The sequence below is a fragment of the Acanthochromis polyacanthus genome, chromosome 9 (genome assembly GCF_021347895.1).
Source record: "Acanthochromis polyacanthus isolate Apoly-LR-REF ecotype Palm Island chromosome 9, KAUST_Apoly_ChrSc, whole genome shotgun sequence".
NCBI lineage: Eukaryota > Metazoa > Chordata > Actinopteri > Pomacentridae > Acanthochromis > Acanthochromis polyacanthus.
Window position 1 is genome coordinate 3,360,951 of NC_067121.1, and position 20,401 is coordinate 3,381,351.

At 40.0% G+C, this 20,401-nt stretch overlaps 1 protein-coding gene and 1 long non-coding RNA gene across 3 annotated transcripts; one reads left to right on the forward strand and one right to left on the reverse strand.

Moving 5' to 3' along the window:
- Positions 1-188: 188 nt before the first annotated feature.
- stard3nl (STARD3 N-terminal like) lies at positions 189-20,124 on the forward strand. Its single transcript, XM_022214245.2, has 9 exons — positions 189-354; positions 6,580-6,875; positions 9,728-9,805; positions 9,901-9,978; positions 10,809-10,862; positions 14,209-14,326; positions 16,566-16,664; positions 17,304-17,365; positions 19,316-20,124. The coding sequence occupies exons 2-8, from the start codon at positions 6,672-6,674 to the stop codon at positions 17,354-17,356; spliced, it is 684 nt and encodes a 227-aa protein (XP_022069937.1). The 5' UTR covers positions 189-354; positions 6,580-6,671; the 3' UTR covers positions 17,357-17,365; positions 19,316-20,124.
- On the reverse strand, positions 12,511-13,423 carry LOC127535565 (uncharacterized). Of its 2 annotated transcripts, XR_007944388.1 has the most exons (4): positions 13,303-13,423; positions 13,072-13,269; positions 12,742-12,840; positions 12,511-12,609 (listed from the first exon to the last, which is right to left on the reverse strand). It is a non-coding gene; the product is annotated as an uncharacterized LOC127535565 (long non-coding RNA). The 2 variants fall into 2 exon arrangements; XR_007944387.1 differs by lacking the exon at positions 12,511-12,609 and having other exon boundaries at positions 12,716-12,840.
- Positions 20,125-20,401: the final 277 nt, after the last annotated feature.

The following is a 20,401-nucleotide window of genomic DNA, read 5'->3' on the forward strand; positions in this document are numbered from 1 at the left end:
TTAATAATATTCAAATATATTTCTCAAGCTCACATATTGCACAAAATTCTTCATATCACACGTAAGTAGATGAAAACGACTAAAAATCAAAAACTGAAAAGCAAAAAGCTGCTGGACTCTAAAAATGGCCGCCAGGTGGAGCGCTACGTCACCTGACATTTCGCCGCGCTGCTGTGGACTTCACGTCCCAGAATCCTCCGCGCGTGTTTCCTCATTATGCGGCCGCCTCCGTCCGGTCCGAGCTGCCAGAGGAAACGGATGAGTCGTCCTCAGCCGTGAGGCTCGTCTCCGCCGCTGAAGTCCTCTGAGGATTGAAACCCGAGAGCTGAAGTCCCGAAGCAGCGAGTTCAGGAGGTAAGAAGCTTCACGGCGCCTTTAAAAACGGCGCTAAGGTAGCGCTTTGAGCTAACTAGCATGCTAGCTAGCTGTCAAATGAACCCGTTCCCGTTAGCATCCTGAAACGGCCTCACTGCTGCACCGAGATCATCGGTTCGAGTTGATTTCTTCACCTGCCGGTCGGTATTTGCTGACACACTTGTCTGAGCAGCACAGGTGTGTGTTAAAGAGTCCAGCTCGTTGTTGTTGTTAGTGTTGTTGTTGTTGGTGGTGGTGGTGTTGTTGTTGGTGGTGGCCTCCTCTCCGTGTTTGTGTTGCATCTTCCGCTGTTGTGCCCAGAACTGATTTTAGTCCCCAGAAGCACTTGTCCTCATGTCTCTGCATAGTTTAACCTCCTCTGTGTTCTTCAGAAACAGGCCAGTCAGTTTATAGCGGCTGAAAACGCTTCAAAGGCGCACTTCGACTCATTTAACGACATTTTCCACTTTCCGAAACGTGACCGTAGCGCCTGCAGTGGGAAGGAAAATGACTTGATTTCATTCTTTATTGGCACTGGGGATTAATCTGCTGATTATTTTCTGCATAAATTCATTAGTTTGGGTTGTAAAATGTCAGAATGTGGTGAAATATGTCGATCTTGTTTTCACCACAACCCAAAGAGATTCAGTTTACTGTCAGAGTGAAAGAAACTGCAGGATATTCAAAGTTTAAAACTGAGAGAATTGTGGCATTTTTCCACAAGAAATTGCTCAAACCAGCTAATCAATGATCCAAAGGTTGTTTACAAATTCAGTAGTCGATGAGCTGATTGATTATTGGTCGGGCTTGATTTTCTCTGCAAACATTTCTTTGGTCACAATTGTTCATTTCACGAGGAAACTTTACGTAAAAATCAGTGCAGTATAGATGACCTGTGCAGTATTCATACTTATCTCAGCGTTTCCATTTATGTAAGAGTCTGTGCAGCATTAATACCACTGGCATGTGCTAGAACGTTATTTCCATTTCGTACTTCTGCATATCTTGGTTTCTTTTGGAGACGTTTGCACCGTCTTTGCTGCTGTAGTCCTGTAAATTTCCCCACTGTGGGATTATTAAAGGCTCATCTGATCTGATGTTATCTTAGAAACGGGTACAGCGGTGTGTATTTACATGTTGAGGCTGTTTGATCCACATACAAGCGGCTGTAGACGGAGGTAAACTGAATGGGGATCAGTTTTTGGCACTTTCTGCTCAGTGGTTTCAGTGTTTGTTTCTGAAGAGCAGCAGACATTCGAGAGGAGGGTAATAATGTCATAGGAGGCAGTTTAAACATCAACCAGGTGTCTGGTCACCTGTTTGTGCAGGTGAGTCCAGACTGAGAGTCTCTCCTGCTGGTGAATCCTTCTTCAACTAATGTAAGCCTTAATTATTATATTTATCTACTTATTTGGCTCTCTGATTAGCTTCAGTAAAAAGCCACAGGGTTATTCCATCTCAGATCATCAGGGCTCCTTTGACCATCTCCGAATACCTCTGGATATTTAAAATAGTAATAATATTTTAGATTTAAATGTCAAATACTTTGCTAGATAATTAAACAAAAGCCCGCTGTTGACCAGTTTTCAGCAGGTTTATAGAATAGAATAGAATAGAATAGAAAGCCTTTATTGTCATTGTATAACAAGTATACAATGAAATTGGGAGCACTGCTCCATTTGGTGTTTAGGAAATATATACAATAAGACTACAATAAAATAAAGAATAATTAAAAATACAATAAAATAAAATCCAATGGGAAAGAGCAGCAATTGTGGAAAAACAAGAGCTTTAGCACATACATGATAGAGTGACTTAAGAGATTCACTGTGAAATATTGCACGTATGATGTGTGTTCCCAGTGATGGTATTGTCATTGTGTTCCTGTTTTTTTGTTGTTCAGAGCACTGATGGATGGCTCTGGGGAAGAAACTGTCCCTGACTCTATTTGTGTGCTGTGTAGCGCCGACCTTTAAAATCTGATTCTATTTGAACAACAATATTTGAGGAACTATTAAAGATAAAAAGCTGAGATTCTGTATTATTGGACAGTAGATGAAATAATCTCTGATTATGGGGGAGATGAAATATGAAAAAAGCTGAAACCGTCCTGAAAAGTTCCATCTTTGAGCTCATTAACAGTAAAAACTGATAATCAGAAGTGAACTAGTGATATTATCTGAACCATGTAGCTTCATGTCACAATAATACAAACTAAACATATTAAATACTTGAATTTGAAATATTTGGTGGCAAAAATGGAGATTTCAAGAAAGTGTCTTTTAAACTTTTATAACTGATTTCACCGGTTTGATGACTTAGACCACAAAAACCAGAATACTAGTAGATCCAAGGAGATCAGAGTTTTAAAATATAAGTAGGAAAATCTATATTTTTAATATGGGATGAGTTTATCATTTTCTGACCCCAAAATATTAATCTTTTATAAAATGTTGGTATATTAATAAACATGCTAAAACTATTTTTAAAAAATTCAAAAACCTTTTCCTGATATTCCAGCTCTTGTTCCAGTAATAGACTCTTCAGCCTGTTTCACTTGTTACAACTCGGCTCTTTAGTCGCAACAAAACACAGAGACCACCACTGTATGATGAGCAACACAAGTCAACACACGGCTGTCAAAGCCTACATGGAAAAACACACACGTGGGGCCCGACTGGGAGAAGGAGAGCATGAATGCAGCACCGATTACAGATGTGCTCCATCAGCTGGCGACCCTCGGCTCCTGATCGGACACACCTGTGTGAAGATGGAGCGTCGTCACACACTTCTTCCTGCAAATCAACAATCCGGTTTTCCTTGCAGGATATTCCAGTCGGACCAGTGCTCCCATCAGCACTGGTCCAACTGGAATGTGATTTTGTGTTTCATTTGTGATTTTGTGTCTTGTTTTTGTGTCTCCTTTTTGTGATTTTATGTCTCGTCTTTGTCGTTTTGCGTCTCCTTTTTGTGATTTTTGTGTCTCATTTTTCTTTTTACATCTCATTTTTGTCTTTTAACATCTCATTTTTGTGATTTTGTGTCTCATTTTTGTCTTTTTGCATCTCATTTTTCTCTTTTTGCATCTCATTTTTGTCTTTTTGCATCTCATTTTTGTGATTTTGCATCTCATTTTTGTCTTTTTGTGTCTCATTTTTGTCTTTTTGCATCTCATTTTTCTCTTTTTGCATCTCATTTTTCTCTTTTTGCATCTCATTTTTGTGATTTTGCATCTCATTTTTGTGATTTTGCATCTCATTTTTGTCTTTTTGTGTCTCATTTTTGTCTTTTTGCATCTCATTTTTCTCTTTTTGCATCTCATTTTTCTCTTTTTGCATCTCATTTTTGTGATTTTGCATCTCATTTTTGTGATTTTGCATCTCATTTTTGTCTTTTTGCATCTCATTTTTGTCTTTTTGCATCTCATTTTTGTCTTTTTGCATCTCATTTTTGTCTTTTGCATCTCATTTTTGTGATTTTGCATCTCATTTTTGTGATTTTGCATCTCATTTTTGTCTTTTTGCATCTCATTTTTGTCTTTTTGCATCTCATTTTTGTGATTTTGCATCTCATTTTTGTCTTTTAACATCTCATTTTTGTCTTTTAACATCTCATTTTTGTGAGTTTGCATCTCCTTTTTGTCTTTTTGCATCTCATTTTTGACTTTTTGCGTCTCATTTTTGTCTTTTTGCATCTCATTTTTGTGCTTTTTGTGTCTCATTTTTGTCTTTTAACATCTCATTTTTGTCTTTTAACATCTCATTTTTGTGAGTTTGCATCTCCTTTTTGTCTTTTTGTGTCTCGTCTTTGTCGTTTTGTGTCTCCTTTTTGTTGTTTTGTGTCTTTCTGTGGCAGTTTTGTCTCCTCATCCTGTAGATGTTTTTCTGTCTCCAAACATCCCATCCCATAATGTGAAACTGATTTAAAAGGGACCAGATCAGACTTTAAACACGACAGAAACTGTATCAGACGCTTCGTTCATTTTGGACCCACACAGAAGAGTTAGTGAAGACGTTTTAAAGTCGTGCTTTGGGTTTAATCAGTTCAAACGTCCACCGTGAGAAGAGGAAGCTGCAACTGTAGTTTGAGAGGAAATTACAGTGAAGGAGTCAGGAGGAGGAAGTTCTGCTGTGTGTTGGACACATTCACTGGTGCACTGTAAAAACCTACCTGTGGTTAAAAGCTGCACCTCCAGTTAAATTTACAGGCTGCTACTAGCTAAAGCTGGAAACACATGACTTTAATGAAGCTGGTTTCCTGCTGAAGTGTAAATTCTGACTTAGTTAATGCAGAAACACAGCGACTGTGGTTTCACTTCCTCAAGCACACAGACTGTAAACAGTAGAGGTTCAGGAGGTTAAAAGTCCAGCAGCAGATAGAAAGAGGAAAACTGCTTTCCTGACGTTGCTTTGTGCAGCGGTTCAGTGAAGCAGAGATTTAAGGTGTTATGAAGTTAGAATGGAACAGGAAAGACTCTAATTGATTTTAAAACTCTGGTGTTTGAGGTCAGAACGTGTCTGATCACTGCTCCAAAAACAGGAGTTCTTACATTTATTGCTCGTTTTTCAGTTAAAAAAGGTCTTTTGAGGGCGCCCGTATAGCTGGTGGGGTTAAGCAGGCGACCCATGTCCAGAGGCTGGTCTGTGACGCAGCGGTCCAGTTTCAGTTCCTGCCCTCGGCCCTTTGCTGCATGTCTTCCTCCTACTCTTCTCCCCGTTTCCTGTCACTCTTCACTGCTACTATCAAAAGCAAAAAGAAAATATTTAAAAAAAAAAGATCTTTTGAGTGCATTTTAAATAACACCTCAAAAGGAAGTGAACGGACGAGAAGTTTGCTCTTTGGATGAAACTTGCAGTCCAACTCGTTTCTGTGCTGTTAGAAGATTCCTCTGATCTCAGATAAGAATGTTTTCAGGTTTGCTTTCATAGTAAACTGATTATCTTTGGATTTGTGTTCATTTTTCTCTGAAGTCCTGCAGCTCTGTGGAAACCAAACGTCTCCTGAATTATGAATATTTTTAATACTCTCCAGTGTTTGATTTTTTTTGCCCTAATTAAACAAAAATGTTTGCCTTTTATTATCAACTTTCTTTTCTTGTGGAAGAGTCTGTGCAGGTCGTTGTGTAGAATCATCTCTACGATATCAACACTATATATGCATACTTCCTGTTTATTTGTTTTTCCATAGATGATCCCTTCAGTTTTTGCGTTTTCCTGCTGCAGGCTTCATAAAGTCTGACCTCGTTAGAATGATAGAAGTCACAGAAAGAATATGTTGAATTTCTTCATTATTTATCTTCCAAAAAACCTGCAGTCAACATGAGCAGCATTTCCAACGCTGTAAGAACTGTTCCCTCCTCCTCCTGTAGATGTGTTTCTATCTCCATGTTTCCTCTCTCTCTGCTCATCATCTCTAGATGTTTCTCCATGCTGGATGGACCTCCACCAATCTGCTCCTCTCTTCTGTTTCTGAGCCATGCTGACTTTATTTTGTCGTGGTATTTTTGCGTGTTCTGACTTTTTCTTCGCTTTATTGTCCTTTTTTGTCTAATTTTTGATATTTTGCGTCTTGTTTTTGTGTTTTTCTGTCTTTTTCTGTCATTTTGTCTTGTTTAATTTGGCATCTGAGTCTCGTTTGTGGCATTTTGTGTGTCTTTTGGGTCGTTTTGTGTCCCACTTGTATTGTTTCATCTTGTTTTATTACGTTCTTTCTCATTTTTGTAATTTTGTGTCTGTTTTTTTGTCTTGTTTCTCTCTCGTTGTCCTGCTTTTTTGCCCTGTTGTCACTTTTTGGTCCTGTTTTTGCCATTTTGTGTCATTTGGGTCGTTTGATGATGGTTTTTGGTTGTTTTGTGTTTCTAGTCATTTTATCCCCTCATCCTGTAGATGTTTCTTCTATCTGCATGTCTTCAGTCTTTTCCTCTCTACTCAGCTCATCATCTTTCACCATGCTGAGTGGATCTCCATCAACCTGCTCCTCTGTTTGTTGTTTCTGATCCATGCTGCATTTTACTCTCAGTCTAATTGTCCAATATTACTTAAAAAAGTTCCAAAATGACTCAAAAAAGTTCCAAAATGACTCAAAGCATGTGTAAAATAACTTCAGATAACTTAAAGCTGGTTCAAAGTGAGTGGAGTTTTCCAGAATAATGAGGTTTTGTAAAGTTTGAAATGAATTTAAAGTGATTCTGGATGTTTGTGTTTACTCTTGTTTGTCATGTTGCAGATGCAGTTTGCTGCCTCACGCTGACTCCACCCAACCGACCCGGCCTTCTGAGCGGTGGGCGGGGCTAGCCCTGCTGGAGGGTGTGGCCAGAGATGGACAGCCAATGCAGCGGCAGCGTCAGCTCCCAGCTGACCGGCAAAGGTTTGGGCTCGGCCGGCGCCACGCCGATCTCTGTGAGGGTGGAGTCGTACGAAGCCGGCGAGAAGAAGTGCATCTCAGACGTGAGGAGGACCTTCTGCCTCTTCGTCACCTTCGACCTCCTCTTCATCACCCTGCTCTGGATCATAGAGCTCAACGTAAGTCAGGAAGAGACCTTCAATCTGGGATTTCTAGGCTGTTTCCTGCAAAACAGCTGCATTTAGGTTTTCCCCTCCAGCTGTTCTCGTCCTGCAGCTTCTTCCAGAACGGACCGATGGTTTATCCGAGAGCTTTGAGATAAAACAGAACTTCAGTTTTTCTGTTTGTCTGATATTCCAGTTTCTGAATCAATGACATGATGAGACTCAGCAGAAAGTTTCAGGTTTTTGTCTTTAAAAGTTGTTCATCAAGTTTCACATCATTGTGAAACATTTTTCTAACTTTGGACAAATTTTTTAGCAATTTTGAAGATTTTTTGACTCTCTTTGGAAAAGTTTTGAGTCATTTTGTCAAACTTCACGTCACTTTGTTAAACATTTTTGTCATTTTGGGCAATTTTTTTTTACACTTTTGAAGATATTTTGACTCGTTGGAAAAGTTAATTTCTCACTTTAGTGTGACTTTTGATCTCAGTTTTTCTGAATGCTGTAAAAGTAGTATTTTATGCGACAGTTTTGTTCATGTTTTATTAGCGTTGTTCTTGGTCTGACCTCGTAAGTTCTTACTGTTTATGACTGGGAGTGCAGCTGTGATAAAGTGGAGCTGCTTTATTGTGGCAGGGTTTGTTTGATGTGGGACAGAAGCAGGTCAGGAGCGAATCGAGGTCACGCTGCTGTCAAACTTTGCGCCCTGATGTGATTTTACTGTGGCACAGTTTCCCAGAACGGTTAAAGCAGTCGACTTTGAGATGAACGTTGAGCTGCTGGCTTTCATAACGTTTCTGAAATCTGCCTTCCTTCCTCTCAACACCAAACGTGGGCAGTTTGGTTGTTTTCTGAGCTCTGAAAAGAGTTTATTAAAGACCAACAGCATCTGATTGGTCAGTTTGTACGTCCCGGGCTGCATAGTTTAGACAGGTTCACTCTCATGCCTCTTATTAGGATCATTAATTATGACTTTTAAACGCAAGAAAACTCCAAGATTTCTACAGCTTCCATTTCTGAGACATTTTTAACAAGTTGTTGTCATTCTGGCCAAGGTTCAAGCCACTTTGGAAAAGCTTTGAGGCATTTTGGACAGATGTTAGGACCTCTGGACACATTAGGAGTCATTCTGGGAAGGATCTGATGACGTTTGAGGAAGATTGGACCATTTTAGTAACTTTGGACAAATTGAAACAGAAAACTATGTCATAGATATTAAACTGTTCACACTAGGATACATCCCATAATACTGATGATCACCAGGATACATCCCATAATACCGATGATCACCAGGATACATCCCATAATACCGTTGATCACCAGGATACATCCCATAATACCGATGATCACCAGGATACATCCCATAATACCGATGATCACTAGAATACATCCCATAATACCGATGATCACCAGGATACATCCCATAATACCGATGATCACCAGGATACATCCCATAATACCGATGATCACTAGAATACATCCCATAATACCGATGATCACCAGGATACATCCCATAATACTGTTGATCACCAGGATACATCCCATAATACCGATGATCACTAGCATACATCCCATAATACCGATGATCACCGGGATACATCCCATAATACCGTTGATCACCGGGATACATCCCATAATACCGATGATCACCGGGATACATCCCATAATACCGATGATCACCAGGATACATCCCATAATACCGATGATCACCAGGATACATCCCATAATACTGTTGATCACCAGGATACATCCCATAATACCGATGATCACTAGAATACATCCCATAATACCGATGATCACCAGGATACATCCCATAATACTGTTGATCACCAGGATACATCCCATAATACTGATGATCACCAGGATACATCCCATAATACCGATGATCACTAGAATACATCCCATAATACCGATGATCACCAGGATACATCCCATAATACCGACGATCACCAGGATACATCCCATAATACCGACGATCACCAGGATACATCCCATAATACCGATGATCACTAGAATACATCCCATAATACCGATGATCACCAGGATACATCCCATAATACCGATGATCACTAGGATACATCCCATAATACCGATGATCACCGGGATACATCCCATAATACTGTTGATCACTAGGATACATCCCATAATACCGATGGTCACTAGGATACATCCCATAATACTGATGATCACCAGGATACATCCCATAATACTGATGATCACTAGAATACATCCCATAATACCGATGATCACCGGGATACATCCCATAATACTGATGATCACCGGGATACATCCCATAATACCGATGGTCACCAGGATACATCCCATAATACTGATGATCACCAGGATACATCCCATAATACCGATGATCACTAGAATACATCCCATAATACCGATGATCACCGGGATACATCCCATAATACTGTTGATCACCAGGATACATCCCATAATACTGATGGTCACCAGGATACATCCCATAATACTGATGGTCACAGCTGGTTCTAGAGGAAATGAGCAGAAACCAGATCCAGTGTTCAGACTGAGATCCTGGATGGACTTAAACTGATTTTTGTTTCAGTTTTTCTAATTGTTTTTGTCTTGTTTATGTCAATTTGTCTAATATTTTAAATAGTTTTTTAAATCTTATTTGTGTAATTTTTTGTCTCATTTTGTGTCTATCGCTGAGAGAAGGATTATTTTAATGTAAAAAACACTTCTAAATGTGTAGATTTAATGCACAGAGACGAGAAAAAGGAGCTTTTAAACCTCTCAGTCTGAGCTCATCGTCTGTGTCAGAACCAAACTCTTTATTGAATACGGTTCAGATGGAGTTTTATTTCCACACGTCATGCTGATGTCGTGTCTTGCAGGTGAACGGAGGCATTCAGAAGCAGCTGGAGGTAGAAGTCCTGCACTACGACTACCACGCCTCCTTCTTCGACATCTTTGTGAGACTTTGCTCTGCTCCTGGTCACATGGATCATGTTTGATGTGTCGGTTCTGTTGGGTTCTTCACTGTTCTTCCTTCCGTTTCCTCCCTCAGCTGCTGGCCGTGTTCAGGTTTGCCGTTCTGATCCTGGCCTACGCCGTCTGCAAGCTGCGCCACTGGTGGGCCATCGCTGTGAGTCTCTGGTTCAGTAGCAACACCTTAGCTCTTGGTTTGTGCCAGCAGGTGGCGCCATCGACATGCTGATGTTGTTTCTCTGCATGTAAATGCTTTTTATTGTAAACCAGGGTGTCCAGAATGCACTTGAGTTGATTATTTAGTGTTCTGAGTCATTAAATCTCTTATATTTGCTGGAAATGATCCAAAGTAACGTAGAACCTGTTGAAAAGGACTTAGAATTTGTTCAAAATTAGTCAGAAATTCTCCAAAATAACTTTAAATCAGTCCAAATTACATAGCAGTTGTCCGGTATGACAAAAAAATTCGACAACTACTCAAATTTTGTCCAAAATGACGGATTTTTTCCCCCGAAACTACACAGAAATGGCTAAAAACAGCATAAACCCAAATGGATTAATATCTCAATGTTGGTACGTCTAAGCATCCAAAAACTGGAACCTTGTCTGGTCAAACTTTAACACAAACCTCCTCAGAAGTTGGAGAAATGTCAACCAAAGGCTGTATTTTAGTAGAAACATGGATCCATCCATATATTTACACTCACAGGAACTTTATGGAGGCACTAGACCAACCTGGATTGAACATTCTGCACTTTGTTTTTCAATTTCAAAAGCAAATAAATCAAAGTTTGTCTCCACAAAGTTCCCGTAAGCGTAGATGTATGGATGTATCCGTAGTTCTACTAAGATCCATTCTTTGGTCGACACACCAGGAAAACAGATTAATTGCAGTTAAAACATCAGAAAGATTAATAATAATAATAAGAAGAAGAAATGTACATTGGAAGACGTTGGAAGTGTTTGGTGTCGTTTGTTCTCCTGCAGATCACCACTGCAGCCAGCTGTGCTTTCCTGATCGCTAAAGTCATTTTATCAAAGGTAAGAGCAGCGAGGAGAACATCAGGACACTTTCTGGTTTAGTTTCTACATGAATATTATAAATAAAGACGTTTCTGCTCTGAGATGAAAACGGGAACAACTTTCTACTACTATTTAAAACCTCATTTTATTCTGATTTTAACTCACTTCTTGTTAACCTTTACTGTTAAATATGAATTGTAAGATCAGAACCAACATCGTTAATGAATCTCTCAGGATTTCTTTTATCATTTCAGAATCAGCTGATTCTTTATCCACAGTAACTTTAGTTTAGTCACACCTGGATGAATGGAAAACTGCTTTTAGTCTGCTGTCGTCCCGTCTGTTGCTTTGTGTCCCGTTTTTGTCATTCTATGCCTGATGTTTTTTTGTCTTTTTGTCTGTTTTTTGCCTCACTTTTGTGCAGTTTTTCTTATTTCTGTTCTGTGTTTTGCCGTTTTCATCATTTTTTGACTTGTTTTTTTCATTCTGTGTCTTATTTTGTTGTTTTGTGTCTTGTTTTTCTATTTTTTTGTGTTAGTTGTTTTATTTTTGTCGTTTTGTGCCTCATTTTTGTCTTTTTTGTTGTTTTGTCCCTTTTTGTCTCACTTGTCATTTCTTATTTCTGCCGTTCTGTGTGCACTTCCTTCATCTTTTCATGTGTTGTTTTTGTCATTCAGTGTCTCGCTTTTGTTGTTTGTCCCTGATTTTTGTATTTTTTTGCCTTTTTTTCTCTCTTTTTGCCTCACTTTTGTGTAGTTTTGCTTATTTCTGTTCTGTGTTTCCTGTTTTCATCATTTTTTGTCTTGTTTTTGTCATTCTGTCTTATTTGTGTCTTGTCTAATTTTATTTCTCTCTTTTGATTTATTTTGTGTCATTGACTCATTTTTTGGCATTTTGTGTCTCGCTTTTCATTTTTTGTCTTTTTTTGTCTCACTTGTGTACCTTTTCTTATTTTGTCTTCATGTGTTTTATTTTCCGTTTGTTTTGCAAAGTTTTGTCTTCTTTCTGTTGATTTGAATCTTGTTTGTGTCATTTTGTCCCATTTTAGACTAAAAACCAAATTCATTGTTCAGACTGAGATCCTGGATGGATTTAAACTGATCTGGTGTCAGTTTTTACCAGAACTCAGATGTTTCTCCTCCTAAATGTCATGGTTCTATCTGCTGGATTGATGAAGTTCTGAGGCTCAGAAATGATGGAAAAATTCCATTAAAAAGTGATAAATCTGGACCCACCTCTCTGGACTTCAAGGACCTGGAATGTTCTAAGTGAGACTAAACTTAAAGACTGGAAGCAGGAAAGGAGAACGTCCCCTGGAGAAAGTTGTAGAGTAGACCTACCGACAACTGGAGAAAGTTCTAGAGTAGACCTACTGACAACCGGAGAAAGTTCTAGAGTAGACCTACCGACAACTGTAGAAAGTTCTAGAGTAGACCTACCGACAACTGTAGAAAGTTCTAGAGTAGACCTACCGACAGCCGGAGAAAGTTCTAGAGTAGACCTACCGACAACTGTAGAAAGTTGTAGAGCAGACCTACCGACAACTGTAGAAAGTTGTAGAGCAGACCTACCGACAACTGTAGAAAGTTGTAGAGCAGACCTACCGACAACTGGAGAAAGTTCTAGAGTAGACCTAACGACAACTGGAGAAAGTTCTAGAGTAGACCTACTGACAACTGTAGAAAGTTGTAGAGCAGACCTACCGACAACTGTAGAAAGTTGTAGAGCAGACCTACCGACAACTGTAGAAAGTTGTAGAGCAGACCTACCGACAACTGTAGAAAGTTCTAGAGTAGACCTACCGACCACTGGAGAAAGTTCTGGAGTAGACCTAACGACAACTGGAGAAAGTTCTAGAGTAGACCTACTGACAACTGTAGAAAGTTCTAGAGTAGACCTACCGACCACTGGAGAAAGTTCTAGAGTAGACCTAACGACAACTGTAGAAAGTTGTAGAGCAGACCTACCGACAACTGTAGAAAGTTGTAGAGCAGACCTACCGACAACTGTAGAAAGTTGTAGAGCAGACCTACCGACAACTGTAGAAAGTTCTAGAGTAGACCTACCGACCACTGGAGAAAGTTCTGGAGTAGACCTAACGACAACTGGAGAAAGTTCTAGAGTAGACCTACTGACAACTGTAGAAAGTTCTAGAGTAGACCTACCGACAACTGTAGAAAGTTCTAGAGTAGACCAACTGACAACTGTAGAAAGTTCTAGAGCAGACCTACCGACAACTGTAGAAAGTTCTAGAGTAGACCTACCGACCACTGGAGAAAGTTCTGGAGTAGACCTAACGACAACTGGAGAAAGTTCTAGAGTAGACCTACTGACAACTGTAGAAAGTTCTAGAGTAGACCTACTGACAACTGTAGAAAGTTCTAGAGTAGACCAACTGACAACTGTAGAAAGTTCTAGAGTAGACCTAAAGACAACTGTAGAAAGTTCTAGAGTAGACCTACCGACAATTGGACAAAGTTCTAGAGTAGACCTACCGACAACTGGCGAAAGTTCTAAAACTTTCTCCAGGAGACGTTCTCCTCTCTGGACTTCAAGGACCTAAAACTCTGGAGATGTTCCCAGTATGAAGGCAGAACACTTCTTATTACTAAAGTTACTGGACATGAAGAACCAGCTGATCTGAAGAGGTTCTCGGGGAAACATTTATCATTTTTTAGTTTCTGATTATTTTGTTCAGACATCAGGTGAATAGATAGATGTTAAATACCTTCTTGACAGTTTCGCCAAAAGTGTCAAGAAGTAGAGTCACCAGATCCGCCGGGCCAACCACTCATACGCTCTAATGGCATGTCGTGGTGAACCCAACAGACCCGACCACCCCACCAGGCATGCTGCATCCTGCGCCGTCCTATTTCCTCTGGAGTATGGTGTTCCAGATGTGACAGCATGAATCCTTCATTGTCCCTGTTCATGGCCCTCTCTGCACGCCTCCTGTTCTCCATTGCCTCCTTAATCCAGCTGGTGGGGTGGTGGGGTGGTCGGGTCCGGTGGGTTCACCACAACATGCCATTACGGCGTAGGCATGGTTGGCCCGGTGGATCTGGGGACTCTACTGGGCGTGACGCAGATGCCGGCTGTGAAATCCTGCCGGCTGACACGTCACAGGCTGTCAGTGGAACGCTTCTGAGGAAGGCAAGAGAGTTCGCCGAAACTGTCAAGAAGGTTTTTAACATCTATCTGTTCACCTAATGTCTGAACAAAAGAATCAGAAACCATGATATCAACAAGAAGACATGATGAATGTTTATGAGCAACATTTATCATGCTTGGTTGATTTTTTTTTTCCTGGACCAGTACTTGTCACATTGCAGTATTTGTTAGTAACTGGTACTTTGGTGTCCAGCTGCTGTCTCAGGGGGCCTTCGGCTACCTGCTGCCCATCATCTCATTCGTCTTGGCCTGGATAGAAACGTGGCTGCTCGACTTCAAGGTTCTGCCTCAAGAGGCTGAAGACGAAAACAGTGAGTGTACTGGAAGTAGTCGTGATCATTTCGTTAGTAGTAGAATAATGGAAGTACTGCACATGTAGTAGTAGAGTTCTTAACACTATGATAAGTTCTACTATAACACTGCAGTACTACTAATCGATACGATAAGTTTTTATTATTCCTACAGTGATGAAATCTGCAGAACATTTAGGAAATATCAGTAGAAAAATTAACCAAAATGCACGAGTACTAGTTCAGATTGTCCAAACTGGTGAAATAACAATATAGCACACATCAGCGGTACTGCACAGATTCTTTCCTGAGTAGAAATACTCCTATAAGAAGTCCTGATACTGCAAATATTTTGTTTATGTAGATAAACTGATATTACAGTTTTCAATTTACAACTTTCAATGTGTTTATGGGTGTACAGTGAAGTAATCTGACTCCTTTAAGTCCTTCTGTTACTGCAGTACTGCCCTCACTACTGTAGTACCAACAGCAGCAGCGATGGTAGTTGTAGTATTAGTAGAAGTACCACTCAAAACAATAATAATAATACCTGGAAAAATAGTCACGAATAGGAGGAGCTGTAACAATAACTTTACCACTAAATATAATAATATGTAGAATAATAATAAGTACTGTAGTACTGGTACTAGCATTAGTAGTAACTAGGGCTGCAACAACGAATCGATAGTAATTGATTATTAAAAGCGTTGGCAACGAATTTCATTATCGATTCGTTGCGTTGCGTGATTCATACGTCACTCACCATGTCGTGGAGCCGTCTGGTCTGCTTCACCTGCAGAGCGAGTTAAACAGAGCGAGGTGGAGGCAGAGCAGAGGAGGTGTTTTCAAAGGAAGAGTAAATTCAACAAATGAAAGATGACTGACAAAACAGTTTCTCAAAACAAAAAAAAACATACCGCTTGTCCACTACATGCGATTTTTCCTGCACGGCACCGCACGCATCTGAAAATCGCACAGATAGTGGACGGTCATGAGCGGACTTCTATGTGGTCATGTGACCGCGCTGTCAGCTTGACCGTCCCACAGATGAGTCTGATAAACACAGCAGCTCGGCTGCAAACTTTCTGTATTATTTCGAAAACACTTAAGCAAAAATTATTTTTGAAATCATTTGAAGATGAATAAGCTGCAGCAGCTGATGCTGCCCTTGTTTTAGTTCACCAAAGGCTAGTTTAGATGTCTGAGGACAGTAGAAGTCCAGTCTACTTTATGCAAATGAGCTGCAGGTAAACACACCGGGTCACAGCTGGAAACACATCAACCGGACCAACATGCTACATGCGGTGTGTGTCATCTAGTGGACACACACCTTAAGTCACTACATTATCCTGTGTTTGTTCCACTTTAAAGTGAGGAAATGTAACGTCACTATCTCTGTTAGCTCACCTGATGCTAGCGTTAGCTTGTTAGCTGATTAATAACAGTGATGGGGTGTGTGAGACTGTGAGATGCTTTTTATTTCACTTTAATCAGCTTAAGCAGGGTTTGGATATGCATTATAAATAAACGTAACCTACACACAGGGGTAATAACAATTTAAAGATTGAGCCTCAAGTTTTAAATTTTCTGACAAAGTCTGAGTGAAGACACTGGTCTGTGTTGGAGTGAGGCAGGATGAATCACATTAACAGGCTTCATGATAGAAAGACATCATGTCCACCACAGCAAGCAGCTGTCTGACTGAGAGCATCCTCACCATGACCGTCACTGACATGAGGCCTCTGATGGTTGAAGACAAAGGCTTCACTACAATGATTTTATTTGCTCTGTCAGTCCAAATCTTTGATTTCTGAATAAAGAAGCAGAAATTAAAAATGTATTTTTTTACCCGATTCATCGATTAATTGAAAAAATACTCAACCGATTAATCGATTATTAAAATAATCGTTAGTTGCAGCCCTAGTAGTAACTGAACAACAGTTTGGGCAGTAGTACTGCTGCAATAACAGCCACAGTACAAGAAGTCAGAACCATTATAGTTCACTGTACTGCAGCTTCTACTTCACTAATATTATTAACTACTAAACTCACTAGTAGTACTTTATTCACCACTAGCAGTAGTACTACTACTAGTACTACTGTTTCATGTGTTAATGTCAGTGAATTTTAAAAATGAAATATTTAATATTTCCTCCCAATACTGCAGTTACTGTCCCAGTATTTACTGTCATCATTTTTTGCAGTGTTTCTCTTTGATTGCTGATCAATAATGAATAATTAATGTCTTTTCTGGTTCCAGGGTTTCAGTCCATCATGGACGCCACAGATCGAGCTCCTCTGATTGGTCCAGGTCCGTTATCTGATGGACAGTTCTACTCTCCTCCAGAGTCTCTGGCAGGTAGGACGTCATCTTCTGACTTCCAGTTTACCCCATGATCTCTTCTTCTTCTGCTTCTTCTCCTGTTGTACTGATGTAACAGCAGCTTTTATATTTCAGGTAAAGCCTTCATGTCTGAACTTACCTATAAATGTCTGAATCTTTTGTTCTCTCTTTGAAAATGCAACAAAAGGACATTTCATTGTTTTTTTTCTCCTACATCTGGACCACATTAGACCAGATCCAGATTTATAGACAGTCCGATGTGAACTAGGTGATCTCATGGAGTACTGAATGATCTCCTGGAGGCTGACGTCTCTCTGAAACAGTTTGTGGTTTAATAAATGTGGTGGTTTGAACCTGGACCTGCTCTAATGTTGTCCAGCTGAAAAATAACAAAGACAGTTATTTTTACAAATAGAAAAACGCTTTATGGAAGAAGAATATGTGTTTTAATGTTTTCAGACTCTGAGATCATCGAGTTCTTCATGGATTAGTTTTAGATGAGGACCTGATTTCTACAATAACACTTTTACATAAAATGAAAGTTTCTGACAGCTTTAAGGCTCCACCTAAAAGATCTGATGAAGTTTAACTTCTTTAAGAAACTGATTTTAGTTTCTGCTGATCCGTTAGATCTTCTGTTTTTCTCTCCTTCAGACTCTGATGAGGAACTTGACGACAAACATGATCCAGTGAAAGGCCTCATTTAGCAGCAACAGGTAAGGGTACTTCTATTACTACTAATGCTAGTACAACAACAACAACAACTACCAAAACAACCAACAACGACAACGACCACCAACAACTACCAAAACAACCAACAACACCAACGACCAACAACTACCAAAACAATCAACAACAACAACAACGACCAACAACTACCAAAACAACCAACAACGACAACGACCACCAACAACTACCAAAACAACCAACAACGACAACGACCAACAACAGCTACCAAAACAACCAACAACGACAACGACCAACAACTACCAAAACAACCAACAACGACAACGACCAACAACAGCTACCAAAACAACCAACAACGACAACGACCAACAACTACCAAAACAACCAACAACGACAACGACCAACAACAGCTACCAAAACAACCAACAACGACCAACAACAACTACCAAAACAACCAACAACGACCAACAACAGCTACCAAAACAACCAACAACGACCAACAACAGCTACCAAAACAACCAACAACGACAATGACCAACAACTACCAAAACAACCAACGACAACGACCAACAACTACCAAAACAACCAACACCAATGACCAACAACTACCAAAACAACCAACACCAATGACCAACAACTACCAAAACAATCAACACCACCAACGACCAACAACAACTACCAAAACAATCAACAACGACCAACAACTACCAAAACAATCAACACCACCAACGACCAACAACAACTACCAAAACAATCAACAACGACCAACAACTACCAAAACAACCAACAACGACAACGACCAACAACTACCAAAACAACCAACAACGACAACGACCAACAACAGCTACCAAAACAACCAACAACGACCAACAACAACTACCAAAACAACCAACAACGACCAACAACAGCTACCAAAACAACCAACAACGACCAACAACAGCTACCAAAACAACCAACAACGACAATGACCAACAACTACCAAAACAACCAACGACAACGACCAACAACAACTACCAAAACAACCAACACCAATGACCAACAACTACCAAAACAACCAACACCAATGACCAACAACTACCAAAACAACCAACACCAATGACCAACAACTACCAAAACAATCAACACCACCAACGACCAACAACAACTACCAAAACAATCAACAACGACCAACAACTACCAAAACAAACGACAATGACCGACAACTACCAAAACATCCAACAACACCAACGACCAACAACTACCAAAACAACCAACAACAGCAACAACGACCAACAACTACCAAAACAACTAACACCAACGACCAACAACTACCAAAACAATCAACACCACCAACGACCAACAACTACCAAAACAACCAACAACACCAACGACCAACAACTTCCAAAACAATCGACAACGACCAACAACAACTACCAAAACAATCAACAACGACAACGACCAACAACTACAAAAACAACCAACAACACCAACGACCAACAACTACCAAAACAACCAACAACACCAACGACCAACAACTACCAAAACAACCAACAACACCAACGACCAACAACTACCAAAACAACCAACAACACCAACGACCAACAACTACCAAAACAACCAACAACACCAACGACCAACAACTACCAAAACAACCAACAACACCAACGACCAACAACTACCAAAACAACCAACAACAACGACGACCAAAAAATGACCAGCAAAAACAACCAACAATGTGGTCATTGATGTTGGTTGTTGTTTTGGTCGACCACAAGGACCAAAAGAACGATAAGCAACAACCAACAACAATCAACAATGACCACCAACGATGATGACCGACAGCCACCAACGACCAACAACAACCTACTAATGTAATACTAATACTACTTATACTTCTGCTGCTTCTTCTTCTGTGGTGTTTCTTCTTCCTCTTCTTCTAGCAGTTGAACATCTCCTCTGACTTGACCTTCACTAAACCTCCTGTTGTTTTGTCTCCTCAGGATCCTGGAGTTTCTCCTGCTGCTGAGGGAAAGTTCTGCCTTACATGTTCTGCCCATTTAGTTTTTATTGGTCCCAAAGAACCTCTTTTTTTTCTGTTTGCATCCATGAACTCAGTCACGTTCTGATATCTGCACCAGGAGAATTCCTCTGAGTTTGTTTAAAGAACTCAAAGAATTCGTCTTTACATAAAAGTTCATGTGGACTCCTGGTGAGAGGGACGAAGCTGGTAGAGAGAAACTGTATCAGCACTTTTTTGATCCTCTTCAGCATCCGGGCATAATTATTGTTTCTTTTTTTACACAGTTGTTTATTAACGTCTTATATTTCTGACACCGTGTTTACTTTGGATTTGTTGATGATTTGACGTCACTGTAAAGGAAAATAAGCTCCACAGACTCCACGTAGAGAAGAAGGATGTTCGGCCAGTACCGAGTTTATGGAGCAGATTGTAGCAAACGGAGACGCCGTCAGACTCAAACGTGTCCGAATATGTGGAAGTCTTGCAAAAGCACTGCAGCAACGCATGGAACAATATTATACCCTCATTAGAAAGGTCTGGTTCCAGATGTGGGCCAAGAGTTAGAACAAAACGAGCCATAAACGTGCAGCGTTTCCCGGTGAACGTCGGGGTTTCTTGGTGAACGTTGTTGAACGTCGGCTTTCTTGGTGAACACTGGATTTCCTGCACAGTGTTGAAGCTGCTGAAGGAGAAGAAGGTGAATCTTATGTTCTTATGTTCTGCATGCAGCTCACTGCTGCTTTTATGGAAGCTTGTCTGTGTAACAGAATCATTAAAATGTGAATCCTCGCAGTGTTGTCCATTTGTTTATTACATCTTTTAATTCATGTCATCTTTTGTTAATTTCAGCTATTTTTTTTCATCTCAGAATTAAAGGCACGCTATCTTTAAGAAAGACATCAAAATGGCACAATTTATTATCCAGAAACTGTAAAACGGGCAGAATTGCCAGATTTCCAACTGTCCCATGGTCCTTGAACTAATCGTATGTAAAATGTTGGGAATATTAACTAGATGTGAACAAAAAAAATTACTTTATTCTACGTGTCTCATTTAAAAGGTCAAC